The 27,669-nt window shown below is 32.1% G+C and overlaps 2 protein-coding genes across 2 annotated transcripts in view; both read right to left on the bottom strand.

Annotated features, from left to right (window-relative positions):
- Positions 1-27,669, bottom strand: part of LOC149897025 (uncharacterized) — a 43,034-nt gene that overhangs the window by 14,789 nt on the left and 576 nt on the right. The window lies entirely within an intron of this gene.
- Positions 7,804-27,669, bottom strand: part of LOC149897024 (uncharacterized) — a 50,752-nt gene continuing 30,886 nt past the window's right edge. Inside the window, exon 2 of the mRNA XM_090116945.1 lies at positions 7,804-8,688. Coding sequence (XP_089973071.1) covers positions 8,672-8,688 — 17 coding nt within the window. The 3' untranslated portion in view covers positions 7,804-8,671. The remainder of the gene's footprint in view (positions 8,689-27,669) is intronic.

The raw sequence follows: 27,669 nt of genomic DNA, 5'->3' as shown, positions 1-27,669 counted from the left end.
ACGTTTCGTTCGAATAACAAAAGAAATGAGACAATTTCGAGTAAATCTCTATTATCGTTATTCAATTGAACCAATTGTCAAATATTCACCCAATTGGTTTTAACAAAACACTTTGATTTGCGAAAAATCACGTCATCTACATTTCAAACGATGGTGATTGCGGTGTGGCGCAAGTTATAAGCGATTTGAATAAATAATTTTAATTGACATATTTTTTGTTAACTCCTCAATTTCAAGTAAAGAATCTGTTCATAAGAATAGGTTTACCGATGACCTCTATCTTGAATTTCAATTTGTACTTGTAAGTAGAGTTATTCTAGCTAGCTATTCAAAGTGAAAGGAAAGAAGAGATGCTTGCATTTATTCGTCATTTCTTTACATAGAACTACAAGTCAATAACTGCGTTAAAAACAACCGACTTCAAACTTGCACTTGCAACATTTACAAATACAGACAAAAATGCTCATAAAATAAAAACTACTGGGCCTATCCGAATAAAATTTTTATGGGACCAATTCGACACCATCCCGCATCGAACAAAAAAAGAATCACGTAAATCGGTTCAGAAACCACGGAGTAATCGGTGTACATACATAAAAAAAAAAAAAAAAAAACATACCGGCCGAATTGATAACCTCCTCCTTTTTTTTGAAGTCGGTTAAAAATATGCAAGTTCCCATAATAGCTCCTTACCTTATACCTTAATAGTTTAAGAAAGTGAGCATTGGAATTGAACATTCTAAACCACTTTTAAAAATATATTACTTTTTAAAGTCACCGAATCGCTGACGCTCTTAAATTAAACCGCAGTAAATTACGTGCGCCTGATCCGCTTCACTCAATTACATTGCGGGATGACGTAACGATCTATGTTTATCCATTTTATCTCCCAAATGTTATATTTATCTAACTTTATAAAGGACTAGTGGTTCGCCCCGGCTTCGCTTATGGTACATATATAGCCTATAGCCTTCCTCAATAAATGGTCTATTTAACACTGAAATAATTTTTCAAATCGGACCAGTAGTTCCTGAGATTAGTGCGTTCAAACAAACAAATTAACTCTTCTGCTTTATAATATTAAGTATAGATTTGTGTAATGTGTTCTATTTGTATAGCAAAAGAGATAACTACATGTCTCTTATTGGTTTATGCAATTCTCACCTGTTTTTCTGATCAGTAATAATAATATTATGAACGCGACCAACTACCCAGTGTCCCTATACTATTTTAAAACCACATATAAAATAAATAAATAAATAAATAAAATAAATCTTTATTTCACCTTTAGATTAAACAAAGGTGAAATAAAGATTTATTTTATTTATTTATTAATACATATATGCATCTAGCCTTAAAAATTTGGATTACACGAACGATGTCTCTCATAATGAAGTCATTTTGGTTTCTGACATTGTTATTCTGTGGTATTTTGACATCTGACTTTGTTTAGTCTGTGCTATTTAGACATCTAACGATATTCAACCTGTGATAATAACATTTCAATGATGCTAATACACTGCGGATGGTTTTTGAGTAACAACGAACATGATATAGGTTTTATAAATTCGTTTGTGAGTTGAATTGGGATAATCTTATATATAAAAATGAATCGCAAAATGTGTTGGCATAACTCGAGAACGGCTGAACCGATTTCGATAATTCTTTTTTTATTATATTCCTTGAAGTACGAGGATGGTTCTTATGTAGAAAAAAGGTAAACATGTACCACGGGCGAAGCCGGGGCGGACCGCTAGTAATGTAATAAAGTTGACGAGAGCTATGAATGGGAATATGGCGTATTGAAATGAATAAAATTGTAGGGAAAGATTTTAAATATTGTTTTAGGCTAAGCTTGTGAATTGTTTTTAGACCTATCTAGATTTTAATGTCGATTCAGAGTATTCAGGAATTAAGTTTTAACGAATAAATAAACAGTTAAAAGAATGAAAAATGTATCAATTTAATTATATATATCTAGCGTAGAAAGTAAAATAAATTGATCATTAATTTAATAATGTTGAAACTACAGTTATAGTTGCATTATAATATACTAGGTTTCCGCCCGCGGCTTCGCCCGCGCAGTCAAAGAAAAACCCGCATAGTTCCCGTTCCCCCATAGGAAAAAATCCCATCCCATAAATCCCATTATTTCCGGGATTGCGTTATTTTCCCGGGATAAAAAGTAGCCTATGTCCTTTCTCGGGTATCAAAATATCTCCATACCAAATTTCATGAAAATTGGTTCAGTAGTTTAGGCGTGATTGAGTAACAGACAGACAGACAGAGTTACTTTCGCATTTATAATATTAGTATGGATTAGCGATTGTCGTAATGCATTTAATTCTAATGTAACATTCAAGGACTTCTTTATTTTTACTGTAAGAGACATAAACAGATGTTACAAAACGAAGTGACCTTTTTCTTTAAAAGTCGGGTTAGCAAGTACTTAATGCACCTTGGGCTTTCCGCTGACAGAGCATAATTTGCGTGTAGAACTGTAGAGTTATCAACGAAATTAGATACAATATATTTTAAAAATACATACTTAAGTTATATCTTAATATATATAAATCTCGTGTCACAATGTTTGTCCTCAATGGACTCCTAAACCACTTAACCGATTATAATAAAATTCGCACACCATGTGCAGTTCGATCCAACTTGAGAGATAGGATAGTTTAAACATGTAGGTACCACGGGCGAAGCCGGGGCAGACCGCTAGTAGGTATATAAAAATATGTATTGCACGCCTCATAAGCGAAGCGTTGAGGTGGGTACTACTGTCACTTCGCGCAAAACATCTGATTTTTCAAACTTAAAATGTCTTTATGTATCATACATTGCACTTGTAAGATAATACATACACACACATATTAAGAAAAAACACTATTTTTAACATTCATGATATTTTTGATGTCATTTTTGTTATTTAAACTAGTTAAAAAACAGTTTAAAAAAGTTCTGTCTTGGACGTCCGTGTGTCTGTATGTGCGGAGGATTTTCTTGTTAACACGATAGCGACCGAAATACTTTACTAATCGAGTCTTTTTTTTTCTCTTACGCTTGAGTATGCTCAGGAATAGAACCCTTTCATTTTTCAGGGACTGATTCGATGTGGTTTAATTGTTATTAAATAAACAAAAATAATAATTAATAAATAATTATTAAAAAAAATTATGAGGCGTGCACTTTTGGATTTTCCAAACTATTTTTATATACTTATAAAGTATACGTACTTTGTGTGAAAAGACGGGATTTTTTATATAATAAACGTAATATTTGCTTATTATATTATCAAAGCTGCTCAAATACAAATTATCTCATGATTTTAATAAAATATTCATCTATACAAAATCTTTGAATCTGTGTAGATAGCCTTCTTTTCTTTTTATTTTTCGGTTCCTAAGAAATGAAACCTTTACAATTCATGTTGTAGGTACCTGAAGTAATATTTTTGGGAAACCTAAAAAATACCTAATTAATCTAGTAATTACCTACAAAAAGCTTCCATCAATAAAAGTACTAATCTTACACGAGTAACAATTTTATTCACAACTAGCGGTCCGCCCCGGATTCGCCCGTGGTACATAATATTTACGTTTTCTCTACATAAGAACCATCCTCGTACTTCAAGGAATATAATAAAAAAAGAATTAACGAAATCGGTTCAGCCGTTCTCAAGTTATGCGCTTACCAACACATTTTGGGATTCATTTTTATATTATAGATAGTATATGACAATTAGCCGAACACCAGAGCTTTACACACAACCTTTATATCTCAATAGTCTAGTTCTTGAACGTGTTTCCAAATTTCGATATTTAGGCACAATGGTTGATGATAGAGGTGACCATAGCCTTGAAATTCGTTGTAGGATTGAGCAAGCACGAAGTGCCTTCACTAAGTTAAAACGAGTTCTATGCGACAGACGCCTTAACATTAAGCTTCGGACACGTATTGCACGATGCTATGTCTTTTCTGTACTCCTTTATGGTATGGAAGCTTGGACGCTGACAGAGACTATGTCCAAAAAACTGGAAGCGTTTGAGATGTGGGTGTATAGAAGGATGCTTAAAATATCTTGGACAGAACGTGTACGAAATACCACCGTGCTAGCTAGAATGCAAAAGACAACAGAGGTACTGACAACAATCAAGAAAAGAAAACTCGAATATTTCGGTCATGTGATGCGTAACAGCAAGAAGTATGAACTCCTTCAACTAATCATGCAGGGCAAAGTGGCAGGTAGAAGGAGACCTTGCCGCAGACGGATATCATGGCTCAGAAATCTTCGTCAGTGGTTTGGGAAGAGCACTAAATCATTGTTCAGAACAGCGGTTTCCAAAATTGAAATAGCCCTAATGATCGCCAACCTCCCAAAGGAGAAGGCACTTTAAGAAGAGAAGAATTATAGATAGTCACTTGACAAAATAACATCGCTCGTAGTAAAATTCCTTTAAGCATATTTCTATAATTAACTGTATTTACCCTACAATACCGTGAAGGAACGATAACAACTAATTAAGGCATGACCTAATTCGTAATGAGCATGTTATACTCATATTTACCAAAATACCTTTTACGAATACGAATTTTATACTTCAACTAGCTGTGCCCCACGGTTTTACCCATATTGTTCCGCTCCTCTATTGGTCTTATACTGATGATAATATGTAGCATTCCTGGACATGGACTATCTAACAACAATCTGTAATTTTTTTCAAACCCATCCATCTTAAACCATTAATTTTTTACATTTATTCTTTCCATCTTAAACCACAACTCAGATTAACATCAGGCGAGATTGTGGTCAGGCACTAACCTATTCCCAATAAAAAAAACCCGAGGTTCCAATATTGTTAAAAAAAACAATCATACCCTCAGCTTTTTAATATTGTTCCCTAGGTATAATATAAAAATGAAACGCTAAATTTGTTGCTTAGCGCAATTCTCGAGGACAGGCTCTATGTATTTCGTTAATTTTTTTTATAATATTCCTTGAAGTACTAGAATGATTTTATGTGGAGAGAAAACGTAAACATGTACCGTATACTAATATTTATAGTATAGATTAAGAAAAAATATTTGTTTCGTTGCTGACCGTACCGTCCTTCAGTGGCTACATTAAGCCGTTACAGCACTGTAACATTGAGCTGAGTAGGGACAGCAACGTAGTTATCATGTAAGTAGGTAAATGAGTGAGCGTTAGCATTTTCTTTTGTCTTTATTAGTCGGTAATCCTATTTGGGTTGCGTAATTTGCGAAGTTATTAATGTACCTATTGTGTAAAGGTTTTATAATTGTTCATTGCTCAACTAATATTTTAAGATTTTCATAATCATAAAGGATTGCATTGCAACAATTCTGTATTTTGCAGTAGTAAGCAGTTTCTAATGTTATCTCAATATCAACATAAGAACATAATAATATTGTTTGTGCATAAATTGTGTATTGTAAATGTACTATTTATTCATACATTTATATCATAGTTTTAAAGAGAGGCTCTAGTTTTATATTTACGCACTTACGCACGCATTTTTAACATCCCATGGCCACCAGATGTTGTCTATTTTCTGCTTCTTAAATCTTATTCTGACAGAACATGGGTAGCCACATTGCTTCTGCATTATTTCAAAGTATAAAAAACAGGAAATATATTTCTTACTGACAGACTGAATTATATAACGCACTATTCACACTACTTGTTACACAACGTACACAAGTTCTTAAGATTAACTTGAGCACTAAAAAGAGAATTTTGAAATCTATGTCTTAAGAAGATAAAACGTGACAAAAATATATGTTCGGAATTCCATAAACTTTGAATATTCACGTGAATTGAGTCGCGAGCAGAAACCTAATTATTAGTACTTCGAATATCTACAAAGAATTAACAATTAATTATTTTACTAGGCTGTTAAGTTATATTTCATTTCTAGTAATGCTCGAGTAATAATGAAAATCCAAACACTTTATTTGAAGAAATTACTGTTTTATAAACGTCTCAATAACATAGAAAATGGTAAGTATATACTTTCAACTATATAAACTGAATAAATTTCGCAAAAACAAATAAGTAAATAATTTTATCATTAATACAATTCCCCTCCATGTCAATCGAATGCGTTCGCGTAAATTACATATGCAATATGCACCGAGACTGATTAATTTGCGAAAAACATTGTATATACAGCCTGTAATAAATTACTTTAAAACTATCGTATAAATATTGAACGTATTTTGTCTGCGTTTCAGTTATATTTACTGCAAAGCTTTCCTTTATAGTTACACTATAATTAATAACAATGAAACTAAATAAATGTTACACGAACTAAAGATTTGATTTTCTATTTGTACTTGCGTCTAGATTTAAGAATTTTTGTCTGTATTATGTCCACGCTTTACTCAAAAAGTACTGCATAGATTTCAAATTTGGTACAGGTATAGCTTGAGACCTGAGAAAGGACATGGGATAGATTTTATCCCGGAAATCCCACGGGAACGGGAACTATGCGGGTTCTCCTTCAAATACGCGGGCAAAGCCGCTGGCGGAAAGCCAGTAATTAATAAGAGTATCTTTTCCGGATAACGAAGGCTACATCTAATTATATGTATTTTAATTCCAAACAAAATAGGCTAGTCTAAAAATAAAAAATGATACCACAAAAATGTGTTAAACAATCGTCCAGTATCGCTTTCAAAATAAACGCATAAAATCCAGACGTTTAAAAATATTTAACGGCCAACCTCCTTTACACCGACGATTTTATTCTTCCACTAAACTAAACAATACGAACGCACGGAAATATCTCGAAATGGGTCACGGTCTAACGAGTGACGTACTAAATATTGTTCAGCGTGTTATATAAGTAGGTAAGGCGTTAATGCTGACTGGAGTACGTGATAAATTTAAAAACAACGATTTGTGATTGCGTAAGTTTTTAATGAACGCAGCACGTTGTATTATTATTTGATAGTTTTCCTGCAAATTGACATTTTCAGAATCTGTGCTTTTGGATTTGATAATGACTTATTCTGTGTAATATTGATAGGAGATAGGTATGTAGGAAATCACTAGAAAATAAAGCCATCATTGAGAATCGAGATCAGAAATAATCGAATATTTAAATAACTAAGTAATTATTTACATAAACTATTTAAATTAATTCTTATTTATAACTAGGGATGTAACGATACCGATACCGATATATCGGCCGATATATCGGTATCGCCGATAATAAATCAACCGATACCGATATTTTTTTATTAAATTCTTTCTTTTCTTTTATGTTTTTGCATTGTATTCATTCATATTGTTTTATTTCTGTTTCTGTAATAGTGTTAAGGAAGAGCGGAACCTCCTGACACAAGCATTTTATTTGCTTACAAGGAGTGTTCCAATCACAAATTTGTTTATGTAAAGGAAAGAAATAAATAATTTTGAATTTTTTTAATTTTTAACGTGATAACGTTTTTAGGGTTCCGTACCTCAAAAGGAAAAAACGGAACCCTTATAGGATCACTTTGTTGTCCGTCCGTCCGTCTGTCAAGGACCTTTTTCTCAGGAACGGGTGGAGGTATGAAGCTGAAATTTATGTCAATTACTCAGGTCTACTGTCCCTTGAAGCTGTGAAACAATCAAACTTCTAAGCCAACGTAATTAAAAGATACAGCCGTTTATGCCGCAAATTTTCGACACTTGCAAGGGAATCAAAACCTACAGGGTGCTTCCCGTGAACTCAGAATCTTGAAATTTGCTACGAAGCAAATTCTTATAGCATAGATAAAGGAAAACTCAAACTCAAACAAACTCAAACTCAAACATTCATTTATTCAATTAGACTACTATTTAGTAGCACTTTCGAATCGTCATTACATAGTATTTTTAACATTTACCACCGATTCGGAAAGCAGTATCTATGGAGAAGAATCGGCAAGAAACTCCATAGTTGCTCTTTTAAATAATGTCAATAAATTTACATAGTATGTAACTTATATCTACCTAACTACATAATATGCCAAAGAACTGTCCTGTGGTTTTTACGCGACAACCCTCCATGGGTCTTTATCGTCCATATATTCCTGAATACTGTAGTACGCTCTCTGAACTAGTACATTTTTTATGTAAGTTTTAAATTTAGAACTACTAAACTCTTTAATATTGTGAGGAATTCTATTGTATAAGCGTATACCTTGACCCATAAATGAATTTTTAACTTTAGCTAATCGGAAAAATGGCATTTCAATTCTATTCTTGTTCCTTGTGCCATAATCGTGTCTATCTCCTACTCTTGTGTGTAAGTCAGAGCTTTTGTGTACATGCAAAATATTATTAAATATATACTGTGATGGTACAGTAAGGATACCAGTATTCTTAAAATGATCTCTTAGTGAGTCCCGAGCACGTAAATTATATATAGAGCGAATGGCTCTTTTCTGTAAGATAAATATAGTTTCTATATCTGCAGCCCTGCCCCACAGTAGAATTCCATAGGACATAATGCTATGAAAGTAGCTGAAATAAACCAATCTAGCCGTATCTTCATCGGTGAGATGCCTTATTTTTCGGACTGCATATGCAGCAGAACTGAGCTTACCTGCAGCGGTGTTGACATGGGCTCCCCACTGTAGTTTCTCGTCCAATGTTAACCCTAGAAATACAGTAGACTCAGTAGGATGCAATACCTCCCCGTTCAAGGTAATATCTCTGTTCAACTTTATTACATTACGAAAACCATAAATTTTTAGTTACATCACATAATATATTTTTTTTCATAATTTTAAACTTACTACCACGGAACCCTCGGTGCGCGAGTCCGACTCGCACTTGGCCGGTGTTTTTAAATCGTTTTAGTCGGGTGACATGTTCATAAACTTGTGTCACACCAAACCCTCACGAGCGCGATCGCAGGTATAACGAGAGAGAGACGGACCGATCTCCCGTTTCATCTCGAGCGCCTCCACTGCATTATGTTATCACGTAAACATCTCGATCGTAAACCTACTTTACAAACAACCAATTTTTTTGATATCAAATAATTCAAAAACCCGCGCCCAATGAACGATGCGGGAGGCCGCCCGCGCGTGCGTACTTTGTTTTCTGAAAAAACTCTACCAATAGTAAACTTTTATTAGGTACTGATTGTATGTGTATTACTTAAAGTTTAACTGACTTCGTAAAATAATTATACTAAAATAAATGGTTTTGTTGTTTTTTGATTTGGCATTTTTATTTAAAAGAATACGATTAACAGTTGTCTCTGTTAAATGTTGGTAACTTTTTATGCATAATTACTTCACTATTTATTTTTCTACCAAGCCATCGATATCGGTATCGGTATCGGTATCGCCGATACATTACTACAAATATCGGTATCGGTATCGTATCGGCAAAATCATGTATCGTTACATCCCTATTTATAACAAAAGCCGTGAATGAATTTCTTGGAATCGAAACGAAAACATCCATATATAAACAATAAACATAATATAAGAACATGAACATTAACTTTGGTAAATTTCTGAGAAATTTATGAGTCGATATACATTGTAGAAAAATATTTAACCCATTGAGCCCCGAACGGCCCGATCGGTCCACGACACAATAGATTTTCTATTGTGTCTGTGATTCCGGGGCCTGAGTTATTGAGTGTAGAATAAATTAAGTTGATTTATCAAACTAGAACAAGTTTACCAGAAATCAAGCTTTGGAAAGTCTAATGTTATTTTAGGTAACGTTCGTAACAATTTCGGAATTGATATGAGTATGTAGTTAAATGAAAATAGTGATTTGATTGAGAATAGCTGTTATATAAAACAGTAGATATGTATATTAGTAAAATAAACGAATAGTATTAGATTTTGTGACCAATAATTAAAACACAAGAATGGATAAAATATGAGAGTATTACTTACGTGTTATTAAAAAAAAGCCTCATATTAGGGTTTCATTAATTTCAAATTCTTAACGATAAAGAATACACTTTCATAACTTATTAAGTTATTCTAAATTTATGAGCAAAAGAAAAATTAGAGGATCAATAAAGAAACGAATATATTTTAATGAAAATAGATGAAATCGAATTACCTATAAATAAATGTGATCCATTCATAAAATTGATCTTGAAGATAAAATATATTGAACGAACAAATATTTTTAATGTCTAATCATAGAAAAATATCAATAACTATCTCCAATCTAAGCTGATAGATTCAGTAATAAAACAAATTTATTAATAAAATCTATTCACAGTTATAAAAAGTTATAACTAACACATTATCAAATGTATCTGTAACAGTGATAATAATCCTATGATTTAAACAGTATTGTAAAATTTATTGCTGTCTCAAATAGTTGGAGCCTGTTCTACTTTTGCACACGGTTCAGTTATATTAAATGTATGGGAAATATTATGTTTTTTATCGATAAAACGTACAATTTAGTAAAATTAAACATGTCAAGCTTCAAACTTACTATGTGAAAAATTAAGCGAATTTATGTAAATTAATTAGATATTTACGGGGATTCATAATTATTATAGAATATTATTTAATAAGACATTTTAAACTGCAGCAGTGTAACTTGCTCTTATAAAGTTACATTACTTTATTTATTTATTGTAGAGCAAGCAAAAGAGTAGGTGGACCTGATGTTAAGAGGTCAACACTTATAGTACTGGTGTATAATAGGTATTTTGCCGGTATTTGAAGATAAATAAACTCCTTCTTATTTTTCCTTATATTGTTTGTGTTTGTAATAGGATAAGGAATCAAATTTGGTTATTATATCTATCGCCACACTTTTAAATCCTTGAAAGGACTTATATTCAGGGAAATATTAGGAAGATGACGGTTTCACGGTATACTTTAATCTATTGTACATATATAAAATTATTAGGAACCTATCTTAAACTAACTCAATAAAGTAGTAAAATAAGTACATAGTTAACTATTGAATAAAAAATAATAACCACGATAACCTTTATTGATCAAATAAAAAATCTACACAACCAATTTTCCTGTTATACCCGTATCGTAAATTTGACGTCTTCCTTATTCCTTTGAAAATGATAAATTCTTCAAGTCAATTGTTGTTATTATTAATTTATGGTGTTGAATTATAATAATTATGTATTATTACACGCTTGTGGAAGACGTGGGCGAAATAATAAGATAGTAATTCTTGTTAATTATACATTGCTTGTTTCTAAATAGAGACAAGGAAGTTTGGTAGTGTAATCAGCAATCTATTATAAGGATTTTAATTATGTTATGAGGGATATTGCGTGTATCGAGAATTGGAGTTTGGTAGTTATACTAAGTACTTCTAGCGAGTAAGTTTATGAGCAACACGTGTCAATTATTAATCTATGTACTTTTTCGTCAAACTCAGTCATAATACCTAAGTGAATAATATAATATATGTTCTTTTTAGGTAAATACGTACTTTCGTACTTACTTTCCTTGGTTTCCAGGTTGCCTGGCAGTGATTGCTGTCCAGCAATAAGGCCGCCTTTTGTGCAAAATATTTATATTTAATTTATTTGTAAAGGTTTACAATTATAATTTGTACTTTAAAAAAAAATATGAATAATATAATTATGAAGAATACTTTATAATATTATTATGTACTAGATTTCCGCCCGCGGCTTCGCCCGCGTTTTCAAAGGAAAACCCGCATAGTTCCCGTTCCCGTGGGATTTCCGGGATAAAACCTATCCTATGTGTTAATCCAAGTTACCCTCTATATGTGTGCTAAATTTCATTGTAATCGGTTCAGTAGTTTTTACGTGAAAGAGTAACAAACATCCATACATCCATACATCCATACATCCATACATCCATACTTACAAACTTTCGCCTTTATAATAGTATTAAGATTAGAACCTATTTTATTAAGAACCACCAGACTCTACCATGTAGGTATGAACTAAAACATTTCCTCGTACTGAAGATAGAACCCAGATCCTTTTGCGTCATTTATATAGGGACATTAGCCACTGTATTGTTGGGTCATTAACTACAACCATCTGGCGATAGAAAATCGACCAAAGCACTGACAACAATGAAACTTAGGCTCAACATATCAGAATTTTGATTCTAAAAAACCTATGTGAAATATTGAGTCACTATCCTGCTCTAAAATACTATGCGATCCAACTAAGAATAAAATTGACTTAGCGCCATATTGTGACCTTATAGCTTTGAATTCAAACCAATTAATTGTCTTTGTTAAGCAAAAGCTACATCGTGCAGCATATAGTCTTAAATAGAGTATAATTATTATCGATTAATAATTATTTGTTATTTTTTTTAAACACGCTGACATTTTTAAACTGTGACATTAGAATAATATAGACATAATTTTATCAGGTATTTAATCGAATTGGGACTACTACTACTATTTCAATTAAGTTAAATTATTTTTTATAAAGGTATCGATATGTAATAAGTAATAACGATTGCATGCCAGTTCACATGGCGAACACTGTTACCCAATACTTTGTAATACAAAACATCTTATGTACGTGTTCAAGCAATTAATAAAAGAATTTGCATTTGAATTTATGTTATAAACATAAAAGGGGTTTTCAAATGACATGTAGGTAACACAGCTAGGTCATTGACGTTCCTATTCTTGGTTGAATCGGCTAAGAGACGATCCACTCCATACAAATGTATATAGAAGCTTCGAGTCATATCAGCCACTTATAATCGCAAGTATTTGAGAACAAACGACATTACTTAAAGCATTTAAACAATAAATCTCTTTCGCTTAAGATATCTCGGTTCTCTGATCAAATTCTACGTAAGTACCTTTGATTTCTCTAGAGACAGTCTTTACACAAACGACATTATTTAAATTCTTAACTAAAATATATTTTAAGGTTCTTTTGCCTGTTGCTATGCGTATAACTAACTTGTTCTAGTACTTAGGTAAATGTTATATAAGAGCGTTAAGCGTTAAGTATCTTATGAATGAAGAAAATTAGGTAGAGTAAATATTTACATATTATTATTATAATAAAATAATTATTTTAATAAGAATTATCGCAAGTATAGTTAAAAAAAATGTATACGTGTATTAGAGTACACACGTAAGAAGTGAAAATTCTTTATGACCTTAAAAATGTCACGAGTATGGCGTAAAGCAAAAATGTCACGCGTACGGCGTAACGTAAAAATGCCACGCGTACGTCGTAACGCAAAAATGTTACACTAAATTTTTGTCCAACCCCGATAAAGAAGTTTCACTTCAATAATTGCCTTCCTTATTGTAATTTCTGAACAAAATATATAAGAATTATATATTTCAACTTGCAAACAGAAAATTGAACTTTCTACGTACAAATCCTTATATATATTATTAACCTTTAACTAGTGACGCGGAGTCTCACAGGCGTCGCGTGTTTTACAAATTCTCAGAATTGGTCACTTCCCCCCGCCTGCCGCGACCCCGCTTCTCAGTAGCCTCTGTTTTAGTGCTAAAACGATCGGGGAACGAAGCGGACTTGTCGTCGGTTGTAAAACACGTGAGTAAAAACACTTACAAAATCTAAAGGAGTCTGTCAGGCTAAATGTCCCTAGTTGTCATACAAATGTTTTTTAAACCATTTTTTTGTTTTTCAGTGCAAAATGGCGGAAAATCATAGGAAACGTAAATTGTCTGCCACAAATTCACTGGCTTATGTGGGTACAATGAAAAAAAATATCACGTTTCACGATTTCACGAAAGAAAAGACCCTGTGCTCGTACGTACCCAAAAAAAAATAGAGCTGTGATATTTGTGTCTTCAATGCATCACAACAACGAAGTTGATGAGGATACTAAAAAGCCTGAAATTATTCTTTATTACAATGCAACCAAAGGTGGTGTAGACGAAGCTGATAAAAAGTGCTCCAATTATTCCAGCAGCCGCCGAACGAGAAGGTGGCCAATGGTTTTATTCTACCGCATTATTGATTTGAGCGGCATGAACGCCTATATATTATACAACATGTATCAACCTAAGGTTGCCGATAGAGGTGATTTTTTGAAGTCATTAGCCCGTTTGCTAGTGATACCACATATGCAAAGACGTGTCATCAGCAGTCAATCCAAGGGAGTTACGACTAGTGATAAAGCGAGTTCTGGGGGATGATATGATCGAAGAAGGTGACCAAAGTCATGAGCCAAGTCAGGGTAAACGAAGAGCATGTAGGGTTTGTCCACCTAAACTACACAGAATGACAATTTACACGTGTGTCGGGTGTTCTAATCCCGTTTGCTTGCAATGTTCTCGCCCCCTGTGCAAAAATTGCCAGTGATTTATATAAAGTTGAGCGGTTGTCAAATTTTTTATATTTTTGTTTTCAGAAGTGCTGTTTTGTTCTTTCGTTTCTTTATTGATTAGATTTTAAGTAAAAAATGTTAAATTTCAAATGTTACTTGTGTTTTGTCAATTAAAAGGCTAAAATGGAGATCTCAAGTCAATTAAGGCTGAATAGTACTAGATAGAGTTAATGACTGTTTTTTCTTTAATTTTATAATAAAAGCTGATTGTATTTAGTTTTGTGTCTTTTATTACATACCGATGGTTAAATATCAACACAATTTTGATACGTACATATTACATTTTATGCCTAAAATTTACTTTGAAAGTAGTAGTCTGTCAGACGTCATGTCCCGTATAGTGTTATACATTTTTCACGTCACTGGTTAAAGGTTAATATTAATTGTGTATTTTCTCAAAATCCCAGTCTTGAGCGAAAAACATCAAATTCAAACCTACTCATTGAAAACATAATCTAGATACAACTTTTGAAGCCTTTGAGCAAAATTTTGTATGAAACCCTTAAACAATACCCCAAATATCTTTGAGCCTACTCCTTTGAAAGTAAATGATTAAAATGTGTAATTTCACGCTTCGCTGTGTTTCAAATAATTCGATTGGATTGTATTTCATAATATTATGTTCGGTTTATCTTTTCGTCGTTGACTTGTTGATTAGTACTGTTTGATCTTGATGTTACTATCTATACTAATATTATAAAGCTGAAGAGTTTGTTTGAACGCGCTTATCTCAGGAACTAACACCTGTAACACTTCTAGTGTTACAAGTGTTTATGGGCGGTGGTGACCACTTAACAACAGGTGGCCCATCTGCTCCTTTGCTTGCTCTGATATATAAAAAAAAAACTATTGGTCCGATTTGAAAAATTGTTTCTGTGTTAGATAGCCCATTTTTTGTGGAACGCTAGCTATATATCATCACATTAAGACTAACAGGAGCGGAGCAAACCGCAGAGCAAACCGCGGGTAAAACCGCGCGGCACAGCTAGTAAAATATATAATTTATCTGAATGTCCTTGATTTCAAATATCGATGATTAAGTGCATCTTGTTATATTATGCTCAAATGTGCTTAAAAAACATCAACACGTTTTTCTGTTTAGAACGTCAAAACAATTTTTTATCATAAAATTGATTTTATCCCAGAAATAATTTCTGAGCGAAAACTCAATAGTAATTCTTTTAAAACCAAATTTCATATTGGCTAAGCCGTGAGAGAAAGCTGGTTAAAAATGAGCCTTAAAAAAACATTTCTATGGAAGCAACTAATAATTCTGAAGAAGTACAAAGTTTTCCGGGTCAGCTTGTCAGTGTGATAAGAATTTGAATTGAATTCTTATATTTATAGACTGGGAAAACTATTTCTAAGAAGTTTTCAAAGAAAAATTCCGAACCAATGGAGAAGATACTTAGTAACTTCATATTGTATGAGATTCTATGTTACTCGTATGTAGAAAGTCAGAAATATTATATTATTCAATGGCCAATTCAGTTTCTTGATACAGTTTACATTTCTTACTTATTGTGTGTTATAATAAAACTTTTTATCATCTATAGAATATGAACTGTAGCATTATAATGGACTTATAAGTTATTTACTACGACATTTTGTTCTGTGGTTATTTTTTATTGCGTTTTAATAGTTGCAAAAAGTCACAAAACAATTAAACAATGATACGAACTTAATTTATGGCCTACTAGGTTTCCGCCCGCGGCTTCGCCCGCGCAGTCATAGAAAAACCCGCATAGTTCCCGTTGGATTTCCGGGATTGCGTCATTTTCCCGGGATAAAAAGTAACCTATGTCCTTTCTCGGGTATCAAAATATATCCATACCAAATTTCATGAAAATTGCTTCAGTAGTTTAGGCGTGATTAAGTAACAGACAGACAGACAGAGTTACTTTCGCATTTATAATATTAATTATAGTCTATAATTTACAATTTAATAAAGTACATTCATAAACAATACATGACATACACGCAAATCGATTTTCAGGGAATTTTGTTTAAATTATAAGATATTTCACCAAATCCGAAATCCAGTCTTTTTTTTCCAATTATATTTTCTCAATTACTTCTTCTTCGTAGCAATTGAGTGTCAAAATATAATATGGCATCAGTCATTTTTGTTCTGTCAATATGATATTTCACGCATCGGCACGTCACGCAATTTAGATGAATCGACGTGCCATCACCAAAGTAGGGTAAAAGTGGGATAGATACCCCACTTTTTGAAATAGCCTCATAATTTTAAAAACATGAATCTTATACGAACACTTTGTATGAATATAGCTAGGTTAATTATCTGTTTTGAATTACTATATATATTTTTTATCCTATCATTTATAGATAATGTGTAATAAATATTTTTGTAGAACACCTTTTTTGGGGATAGATGCCTACCTAGTTGGATAGTTGCCCCACCATGAAAATACTAAGGAGGATAGATGCCTGCAGAGTGGGATAGATGCCTTACATACTCTATAAAAGCGAAATCTAATAAAATTTATATGATAAACCAGCAAATGTCATGTTCACATAGTTGTTCTGTTGTCCAAGAATATACTTGCGCTCGCCCTCCTTCATTTCGTTTGTATTTTCGTGGTGTGGTTCTCCTACAATCAGTATAAGGGCAGAGCATTAATAAGTAAGTAAACATAACAAAAAAAGCAAATTAAACGAGTAAAATCGGTTAACATAGAGAAAACCTCTGACGCAATCAGGTAAAAATATAAACAGTACCTGTGATTATCGATAATAACATGTACATATGTATTGAGGGATAGATGCCCTTAGAGGCCCCTAAGGGCATCTATCCCTCGAAAAAAAAGGGGCAACTATACTCTTTGATAAGGATAGCTGCCCCAGTATTTTTTTTTATTAAATAAAAACAAAAGAGCCACTATTTTTACTTAGATTTGTACTTAATGAACCAGTGTATAGACATAATAAGAAATATAGTGAAATTTATTAATACTTATAAAGTAATGCTAAGGCAAATATCAACCTTTTTAAATTTTAACGTGTTCGTGAAGTTCGCCGCCGATATTATAACACGCACTAGCGAAACACGTCTTCACCAAACAACAGCTCATGCGTACACGAGGTTCGGGGTGATATGAGCTCCTATTTAAATCATTAATTCGTAGTCAGGACTCTGGGAAGTGAGGTTTTTTGAAAATGGGGCATCTATCCTAGTGCGGCATCTATCCCACTTTTACCCTATATTATATTGATGATATTTATAAAATATATGTATACGTAACTAATGTGTTTACTAGCTGTTATAAACAGAAAATTATGAGTTACTAGATTTCCGCCCGCGGCTTCGCCCGCGTTTTCAAAGGAAAACCCGCATAGTTCCCGTTCCCGTGGGATTTCCGGGATAAAACCTATCTTATGTGTTAATCCAAGTTACCCTCTATATGTGTGCTAAATTTCATTGTAATCGGTTCAGTAGTTTTTACGTGAAAGAGTAACAAACATCCATACATCCATACATCCATACAAACTTTCGCCTATAAAATAGTTATGAGTTATTATCATGATTGGCATGAAAAATAATTTGCGTCGCAGTTATTTACATATTATTATTTTGGAAAACAAAGAAACGGTCCAGTCGTTTTGTAGGAGTTTAGTTTCACTGTGACACGAGAATTTTATACATAGAAAAGTCACATGCTTTAGAACCGCACGGATTCGATCGCATTCGATTCGACAGGAATTATTTCTATAGCTTATAATTGACATTCTGGTTCATAAGCTACACCACTGCCAAATATCATCAAAATCTGTTAAGTGGTTTTCGCTTGATAGAGAAACAAACATATACATAATATTAGTTAGATAATAATATTTGCATGAGATATAATATATTGCAATATAACGTAAGTGAAGTGCCCATAATCCGCGGGCTGTGAACTGCTAAATAAATATTCTACTTCAAATAAAACGAACATTTTTCTAAAACAATTCCGTTCAAACCGATTTAATTGTGATGGAGCTTTCGTTATTTGATACATCCAATTTTAAGTTCATACATACGTATGGATTAGTTTTATTTCAAATATTGAACTGTGTCGGTTGCCCTGATTGAATTCCTAGTACCTAGTATATAAAAGTTCATGTTTTGTTTACTGAATCGTGTAAAAATTGTGCGGATTTTAATGAAATTTGCCAAATAGATAGACTTCGATATATAGATAGGATCAAGACGAAGTTTCCGACCCCGATAGTTTTACTTCAAAAAACCTAAATAACATCACTCGGCTAATATAAAAATCTAAGTTAGTAGTTAATTACAATCAATCAAAAGTCAAGTTATTTTTAAAAACAACCATTTTTATGATTCAAAATATACACGACATTATTGCCTTGCGAAATAATAATAAAACAATTAAAACAACAACTTTAAATTGAATTAAACTGAAAAGAATATTATTAGAATTGTTCATTTTATTTCGAATCTTCAACTCCATTAGTGTAAGTTTTTCCAGAATTTTCTCAAACATTTCCAACGTAGCAAGCTTTTATTTAACAAACGAAAAGCAATGAACAGTTCCTATAATTTGTTTTAACGATTGTTTGTGTTTATCAAATACATTTCTTCTTGCAACTTTGTCTCTTTAAAGAACTTCCGAATCGTCATAACTGTAAATAGTAGCTGTAATAAATGTGTAAACAAGCAAAAATATATTAACAATCTATTCTAATATAATACATACGAAAGTAATTCCATATTTCGCCTAAATCACTGAACCGATTTGGATAAAATTTGTTATAAAGATAGCTACAGATACGCAACATAGGATAGGCTTGCAAACAACTTGTCTTCCTTTGACTACGCGGGCGAAGCCGTGGGCGGGAGGCTAGTAAATTTGAAACTGTAACTGTCAGCAATTATGTACCTACAGAAAACAAATTAAAATGACAAATTAACAATGTTAATATGACAAAAGATGATAATTACAAAACCTCAAAACTGTAACAAACTGTGATTAATAATTAATTTTTTTCTTGCCGGTTCTTCTCCGTAGATACTGCTTTCCGAATCGGTGGTAAATATTAAAATATGTAATGACGTTTCAAAAGTGCTTCTAGAAGAAGTCTAATTGAATAAATAAATGATGTTCCCAGTTCCATGCACTAATATATCTTGTTTAAACTGTGTTTGATTTAACAATTAATATAATGAAATTAGAGATATTTCAATTAATATTATGAAATTATTAAGCATTACTAAGTTGTAGATAAAGTTCTTCTATAGTTTTTACAATTACGATACTAAATACTTCACAGCACATACACATAAAAAAATAACAAGTATAATAATTTAAAGCTAAAATTAATACTTAGTTATATTTAATTCTTATCCAAAATTCATTCTATAAAACCACAAATGTAAATTGAAAAATTATAATAATCATGACTTTAATTTTAACTGAAACTAAAAAACATCTTAGACAACTTAGGGCCGATTTTTCAATGCTTGGATAAAACTTATTCGTCGAATAATGTATAAAACTACCATTTTAAAAACGTATTCTAATTGCACGTATTTGACAGTTTACGTGACATTTTAATATTATCGTGTAATACTTTATTGGACGGATGAGTTTTATCCAAGCATTGAAAAATCGGCCCTTAAAAATTAAAATATGATATTAAAGAAAACACAGTCCCAAATTAATAAATCTTCTCAAAATGAATTTCAATTTCTTTAAAAATAAATCTCTCTTCAGCTTAAATAGATAACGCTTTGATAAGTATCTACTAAAGATTCAATAAAAATATACATTCTGCTTGTTTTTTAATTAAGTTCCACTTGACCGTTTTTCTTGAGATGGCATTCACAGAATAACTACGTACTTAAACTGATTTCAATTCAAGATAGAAAGGTAATCGGTATATTTAATTATTTTAACAGGTTTGCGAAAATTGTATGAATTTTATAAACGATTTTGCGAGTGATTTAACCAATTTCGTTAATTATCAGTTAGAGAGCTTTATGCACACGTTTCTATATTAATTTAAATGATCAATCACATTTTTTGCAATTCATAAAAAATGACAAATAGTGAATAAATTTTTTGTCCCTTGCAAATATATAATAAATACCTAGTAGTAAATTCAAGTTACATTACCACGAAAAAATTATGAAACCTAATCCGAAACTTATTTTAAAAAACTGCATACTACGTTACAAAATAACTTTTGTACAAAAATAATAATTGAATTGCTTCACATACCAAACGCATTTCGCATTACAGATTATTTTCACATTAAAACAATTTTTCCACGTAATGTAGCACCATCAACAAAAATATACTATCATCCTGTATTCATCATAATACATCAAAGTAAAGCATTAAATTCAAATCTAGAATTCAGATCCTAAAGCCGATCAATCAATCCTTAACCGTTGAACGAATGAACGAAATAACTCATTCACCTTTCATACCTTTTGCCTCTTATAAGCGCTTTAAATTACAAGAGTTTTCGAACTTCGGCTAGCGGTTTTTAATTAAATGTTCTATTTCGCGGTTTAAATTCGAATATCGAATACATTTTTATTCGTTCAAATTGAAATGCTTCATGAGAGTAGTATGGATATATGAGGTTAGATACGAAGTGAATGAATGGTTTGAATGAATAAAAATATGAAGTGTGATTTATTGAAGATTTGGTTTATAGCATGTTGTTATCTTCTAGTTAAATAAATGAATATAATTGACTAAGGTCCGATTTTTCAATGCTTGGATAAAAATTATCCGTCCAATAAAGTATTACACGATAATATTAAAATGTCACGCAAACTTTCAAATACAGGAAATTAGAATAGATACCTACCTACGTTCTTATAATGGTAGTTTTATTCATTATTCGATGAATAAGTTTTATCCAAGCATTGAAAAATCGGCCCTAAATTGTGTATTTTATATCAAATAGGTATCATAATGGTTTCAATTATTATTATATTAATTTACGTATTTTATTACGTGTTGGCAATTTTATTCAATTATCTTTTAAATATATTAAACTCAAAGGTGACTGACTGACTGACATGTGATTTATCAACGCACAGGCCAAACCACGGATCGAGCTGAAAGGCATGCAGGTAGATGTTAGGAGGTAGGCGTCCGCTAAGAAAGAATTTTGATAAATTCTACCCCTAACAGAATAAAATAGGGGATGAAAGTTTGTATGAAACAGATTTTATGACGTATGCATCCGCTAAGAAAGCACTTTGATTAATTATAATCCATACTAATATTATAAATGCGAAAGTAACTCTGTCTGTCTGTCTGTTACTCAATCACGCCTAAACTACTGAACCAATTTGCATGAAATTTGGTATGAAGATATTTTGATAACCGAGAAAGGACATAGGCTACCTTTTATTGCGAAATATGTACCACGGGCGAAGCCGGGGCGGACCTCTAGTAAAATATAAATACGATACCTAATTAATTATAATACTTATAACGCGAGCAAAGCCGTGGGCAAAAGCTAGTAAGAAATATAATAAAAGCTTTCATAACTGAGAAGCCCGCAGATATTATGTAAATTCAACAAATTCGTACAAAACTATTATACCTATAACTGTCTTCAAACTTTACAATTAAAATAATTTCAATTCGCATATTTGATGGTACCTACTTTATAATAAATTCGTAGCCAAAACTTCTACAGATATTACTTCTCATATTGATCTATTCAAACTCTAAAATAATTTAACTATAGTTATTTTAGGAGTGTTTCTGAATAGTTCTTATACATTAAAATTATTTGCCAACTGCCAGCAAGGATCTCAAACTCAAACTCAAACTCAAACATTTATTTATTCAATTAGACTTCTTCTAGAAGCACTTTTGAAACGTCATTAAGTACATATTTTAACATTTACCACCGATTCGGAAAGCAGTATCTACGGAGAAGAATCGGCAAGAAACTCCATAGTTGCTCTTTTTAATCATGTCAGATTTACAATTTTACAAATTACATATGTAATAATATCATAATATTATATTATCATAATATGCCAAAGAACTGTCCTGTGGTTTTTACGCGACAACCCTCCATGGGTTTTTATCTTCCATATATTCCTTAATACTGTAATAGGCTCTCTTGACAAGTACATTTTTTATATAAGATTTAAATTTAGAACTACTTAACTCTTTAATATTATGAGGAATTCTGTTGTAAAAGCGTATACCTTGGCCCATAAATGAATTTTTAACTTTAGCTAGCCGGAATAATGGCATTTCAATTTTATTTCTGTTTCTTGTGTCATAACAATGTCTATCTCCTACTTTTGTGTGTAAGTAAGCGTTATTATGTACATATAAAATATTATTAAATATATACTGCGACGGTACAGTAAGGATACCAGTATTCTTAAAGAGATCTCTTAGTGAGTCTCGAGCACGCAAATTATATACAGAGCGTATGGCTCTTTTCTGTAATATAAATATAGTTTCTATATCTGCAGCCCTGCCCCATAGCAGAATTCCATAGGACATTATGCTATGAAAGTAGCTAAAGTAAACCAATCTAGCCGTTTCTTCATCGGTGAGATGCCTTATTCTTCTAACTGCATATGCAGCTGAGCTGTGCTTAGCAGCGGTGGTGGTAACATGGGCCCCCCATTGAAGCTTCTCATCTAATGTCAAACCAAGAAAAACAGTCGATTCCACAGGGTATAATACCTCCCCGTTTAAAATAATATTCCTTTTCACCTTTTTTACATTTGGGAGGATAAATTCTACACAATTTGTTTTTTTTGTATTTAATAGTAAATTATTAGCATTAAACCAATTGGATATGCGTAAAAGAGCAGAGTTTACTTCGTCAACATTTGTGTCATGTCTATCCACATTAAAAATTAATGAGGTGTCATCTGCAAACAGTACTATTTCACACATATCCTGCAAATAATAAGGTAGGTCATTAATATACACTAAGAACAAAAACGGTCCTAAGATAGATCCCTGCGGAACACCTATGTTAATCGGCGCACCGCGAGATTTCTCTCCATTAACGACAACGGTTTGTACCCTGTTCTGAAGATATGAAGCTATGAGATCCTGAGCTAAACCTTTGATACCATAAAAATTTAGTTTCCGTAATAGAGTGGAATGTTCTACACAGTCGAAAGCCTTAGAAAGGTCGCAGAATATCCCCAAAGCATTCTTTGAATTTTCCCATGCTTTGTATATATGTGACAAAAGAGCTACTCCGGCATCAGTGGTAGAGCGCCCCTTTGTGAAACCATACTGTTTGGCGTGCAGTAAACCATTTGATGCAAAATGACTATTTAATTGGTTTAAAATTAGTTTCTCGAAGACTTTGCTCAAAGTTGGTAATATGGAAATTGGCCTATAGTTATTACTGTCTTCTTGGTCACCACTTTTAAATAAAGGAATAACTTTGCTAAACTTTAGTAAATCAGGGAATATACCACAGTCGCAACACTGATTAAATATAAACGCTAGTTGATTGGCAATGTTTTCTATGATATTATTTACTAAATTTACAGACATACCCCAGAGATCACAGGTTTTTTTTAAATTTAATGTTTTAAAGGTTTTAACAATTTCATCAGCAGTCACGTGTCGCAATTCAAATAATTTGTTACACTCAGCAACGTGATCCCTCAATAAAGACTCTGCAAGCGCTGAAGACGAATTTAAATTCTTAGTTAAACTAGCAGGGACACTACTAAAGAAATCTTCAAAAGCAAGCGCAACATCAGCACTTTTGTCAATGACCCTACCAGAGTTGACAAGTTTTATGGTACTATCGTTTGATCGGATTTTGCCCAATTCACCATTAATAATTGTCCAAACCGTTTTAACTTTATTGTCAGAGTTGCGTATTTTGTCTCTGATATACAAACTCTTGGCAGTGAAACAAACTTTTTTAAATGTTTTTGAATAATTTCTAACATAACTAAGAAACGACAAGTCTTTGTTATATTGTTTCATACCATAAAACTCGTAAAGAACGTTCCTGCATCTGTGTATACTAGGAGTTGCCCATTGGCTGAATGGTAAATCCTTGGTAATAGTTAAAGATTTAATTTTAAATATTTTTTCATATTCACTATGAATGAACTTAAAAAGATTTGTAAACATTTCACAAGGATTTTTATGAAAGGATTGATTATTCAGGTCAGGTAGTTTATTATCAATATTATTTCTAAATGTATGAATGCCTTTTCTAGTTATAGGCCTAACATTAATTCTTTTAAATGTAGGTATGCAATCCCATTCAAAAACTACTTTCTGGCCACAGTGATCCGAAGTTAGCGTGTTGAGAATATATTTTTCTAAACATTTGCAATCACAGTATATATTATCAATACAAGTTGCAGAAGTAGGTGTTATTCGTGTGGGCTCATCAAAAAGTTTATACAGATTAAATGAATGAAACAAATTAACTATTCGTGTTGCCGTTTGTGTGTGTGAAAGTAAATCAATATTAAAATCACCACATACTATTACCTTCTTTTTACTCCTGCCTAAACGCTTTAATATTTCTTCCATGACTGTCTCAAACAAATTATAGTCACTGGAAGGAGGTCTGTATACGCAAACAATAATGTAACGCTCAAGCTCAACACAGGACAGTTCAATGGTGCGTTCTACAGAAAGGCTAACAATGTCAGTTCGTTCCTTGCATTTTAAACTATTATGTACAAAAATAAGAGAACCTCCATGAATAGCATTTGTCCTAAAGTATATACTTTTTAATTTATAATTATCAATATTTATTAACAACTGACATTGTTTAAGCCAATGTTCTGTTACACAAAATATTTTAATTCTATTATGATTTAAAAATAATTCTATTTCTAACAATTTGCTAGCCAAGCCTTGTATATTTTGATGTACAATGGAAAAAGGCTGCTTAGCTGTTGTCTTACATACTAGTTTAAATCTAGCTTAGGGCTAGTTTGTCTATCAACACTTAACCTAGGTTGATGTATATAATTACTACTACATAAAATTATAGTAGATCGATGGTCTGCTACTGAACATGTATCAGACTGGTTAATAATTTTATATGCTATTAACATAGCAAGTTCTCTCTTATATCTAGATGGCAGATACACTGTATTCTTTGTCAAACAAAAAGATTTTATACAAGAATTTATGTCAAAATATATAAATGCATCACTATGATGATTTGTTAAATTATATAATTTTAAATTGATATTATAGATAAATTTGTTTTGATTTTGTGTCAAACCAGGCAAATATGGCAATGTACACAACATAAATTTGCATTTTGTCTCACTACTAATCTGTATAGTTGCTCTGTTTTAATCATATTAATAGACTAGCTTCCGCCCACGACTTTGTACGTGCATCCCCGTTTTTCCCCGTTCCCGCAAGAATTTCAGGAAATCCTTTCTTAGCGGATGCCTACGTCCTAACATCTACCTGCATGCCAAATTTCAGCCCGATACGTCCAGTGGTTTGGGCTGTGCGTTGATAGATCACTATATCAGTCACCTTTGAATTTTATATAATATATAGATATAGATACATATATAGATAGATTACTTTAACAATAATAATTATGCTTTTAGTTTATTCCATTTACGTGATATCATTTTTGTAATGAACACTGACATCATTAGAGTACTGCCGCAATGAAGTATCCTCGACGCGTGGATATGCGACAATTACTAAAACTACAGTATTTTGATTTATTTATAAAAAGGAAAATTTTAGGAATTTCCCGCATTTTTAAAAGCAGCAATGAAAATTTAAATTTGACACTTTTGGTTTTATGGCAATTATTTATAATGAAAATTTATTTCTTTAGCTTTCACTTTTCATGAATTCAGTATTCAATATTCATGAGAAAATATTGTTTCTAAATGTTTCTAAGTCAAAAATAAGTACTAATATGGTATGATAATGTATATGCATTATTCATATTAAAAGTAAATAGATAAATAAATATAAATAAAAATAAAATAAAATAAAAATAAAATAAAGATCTACCTACCGAAAGATAAGTGTAAGTGTTATGAAATATAACCTAATCGTTTATTATGTTATTATTAATAGTTATTAAACATGCGTCTTTGACCGCCTCCTTGGTACAGTGGTTGACGCGTGAGCGTATAACCGAGGGTCCTGGGTTCGATTCCCGGTGGAGACGAAGAAAAAAAAAATGTCTCGGTCTGGCAGGACACAGAAGGCTGATCACCTACTTGTCCCTAAAGAAAATCGATCAGTGAAACAGATGTATGCATAATGCATCTGCCCCTTACCCCACTACGGGGATACGGGACTTCACTACTGTATAGGTAAACATGCTTCTAGTAAATATTCGTGCAATAAATACATGAAAAAACGATTTTCTTTAAGTACAAAAGATAATAATCGTAGACTTTGGTTGTACCTCTTACAGCAATATCTTTCCAACTGACTGAATAGGATGAAAGAATATGTAAAGATATATTGAAAAAAGAGGCTTCTAAATATATTGAATACTAGCTTTCCGCCCGCGGCTTCGCCCGTGTTTTCAGAGAAAAACCCGTTCCCGTAGGATTTCCGGGATAAAACCTATCCTATGTCCTTTCTCGGGTATCAAAATATATCCATACCAAATTTCATGTAAATTGGTTCAGTAGTTTAGGCGTGATTGAGTAACAGACAGACAGACAGAGTTACTTTCGCATTTATAATATTAGTATGGATTAAATCTGCTGTTATATTGTACTGTTGATTGAATTTATGAAAAAATCTCCTTATAGTCACACTAATTTGATTAATTGTAAATGAAAAATATTATTATATTACTTTTATAATAATGGATGTAGTCTTCTTATTATTATATACCTTTAAATACTAGTTGCTCGCCCCTGCTTAACCCCGTTTTTTTAGCTTTCTAACCATAACACGTCATTATTTTTAGCGAAGTCGGATAAAGAAAAGCGTCACCTGCAAGTGACAGACATCACAAACAAGTATTAGTGGGAAATGCGTTTCCTAAAATGGGATTCCGAATCTTTATGGGATACAAGAAAGATCATTGTAAAAGATGATGGGATTTGTAAATAATAATTAATAATATATAATAATTTTATATAATAATAAAAATATTATTTACAAAATTAAAATAATTACATTATTTTTTACTATATATTATTTATGTGACTATTAATAGGCGATTGAATACTACTATTTATTATTTGTCTCACTATTATTATAAATAGTATGAGGACTGCCAGTTAATTTTACTTTTTACGATACGATTTTAAATGTTAAGTAGGTTAAGAGGCGGAGTATTATGCAAGCAATCCAAAAATACAGT

Source organism: Colias eurytheme, chromosome 26 (assembly GCF_061535395.1).
Source record: "Colias eurytheme isolate Ceu_HAF_F1 chromosome 26, ilColEury1 Martin Lab GWU primary, whole genome shotgun sequence".
Taxonomy (NCBI): Eukaryota; Metazoa; Arthropoda; class Insecta; order Lepidoptera; family Pieridae; genus Colias; species Colias eurytheme.
The sequence above is the reverse complement of the archived record's forward strand: the minus strand, read 5'-3'. Positions and strand labels throughout refer to the sequence as shown.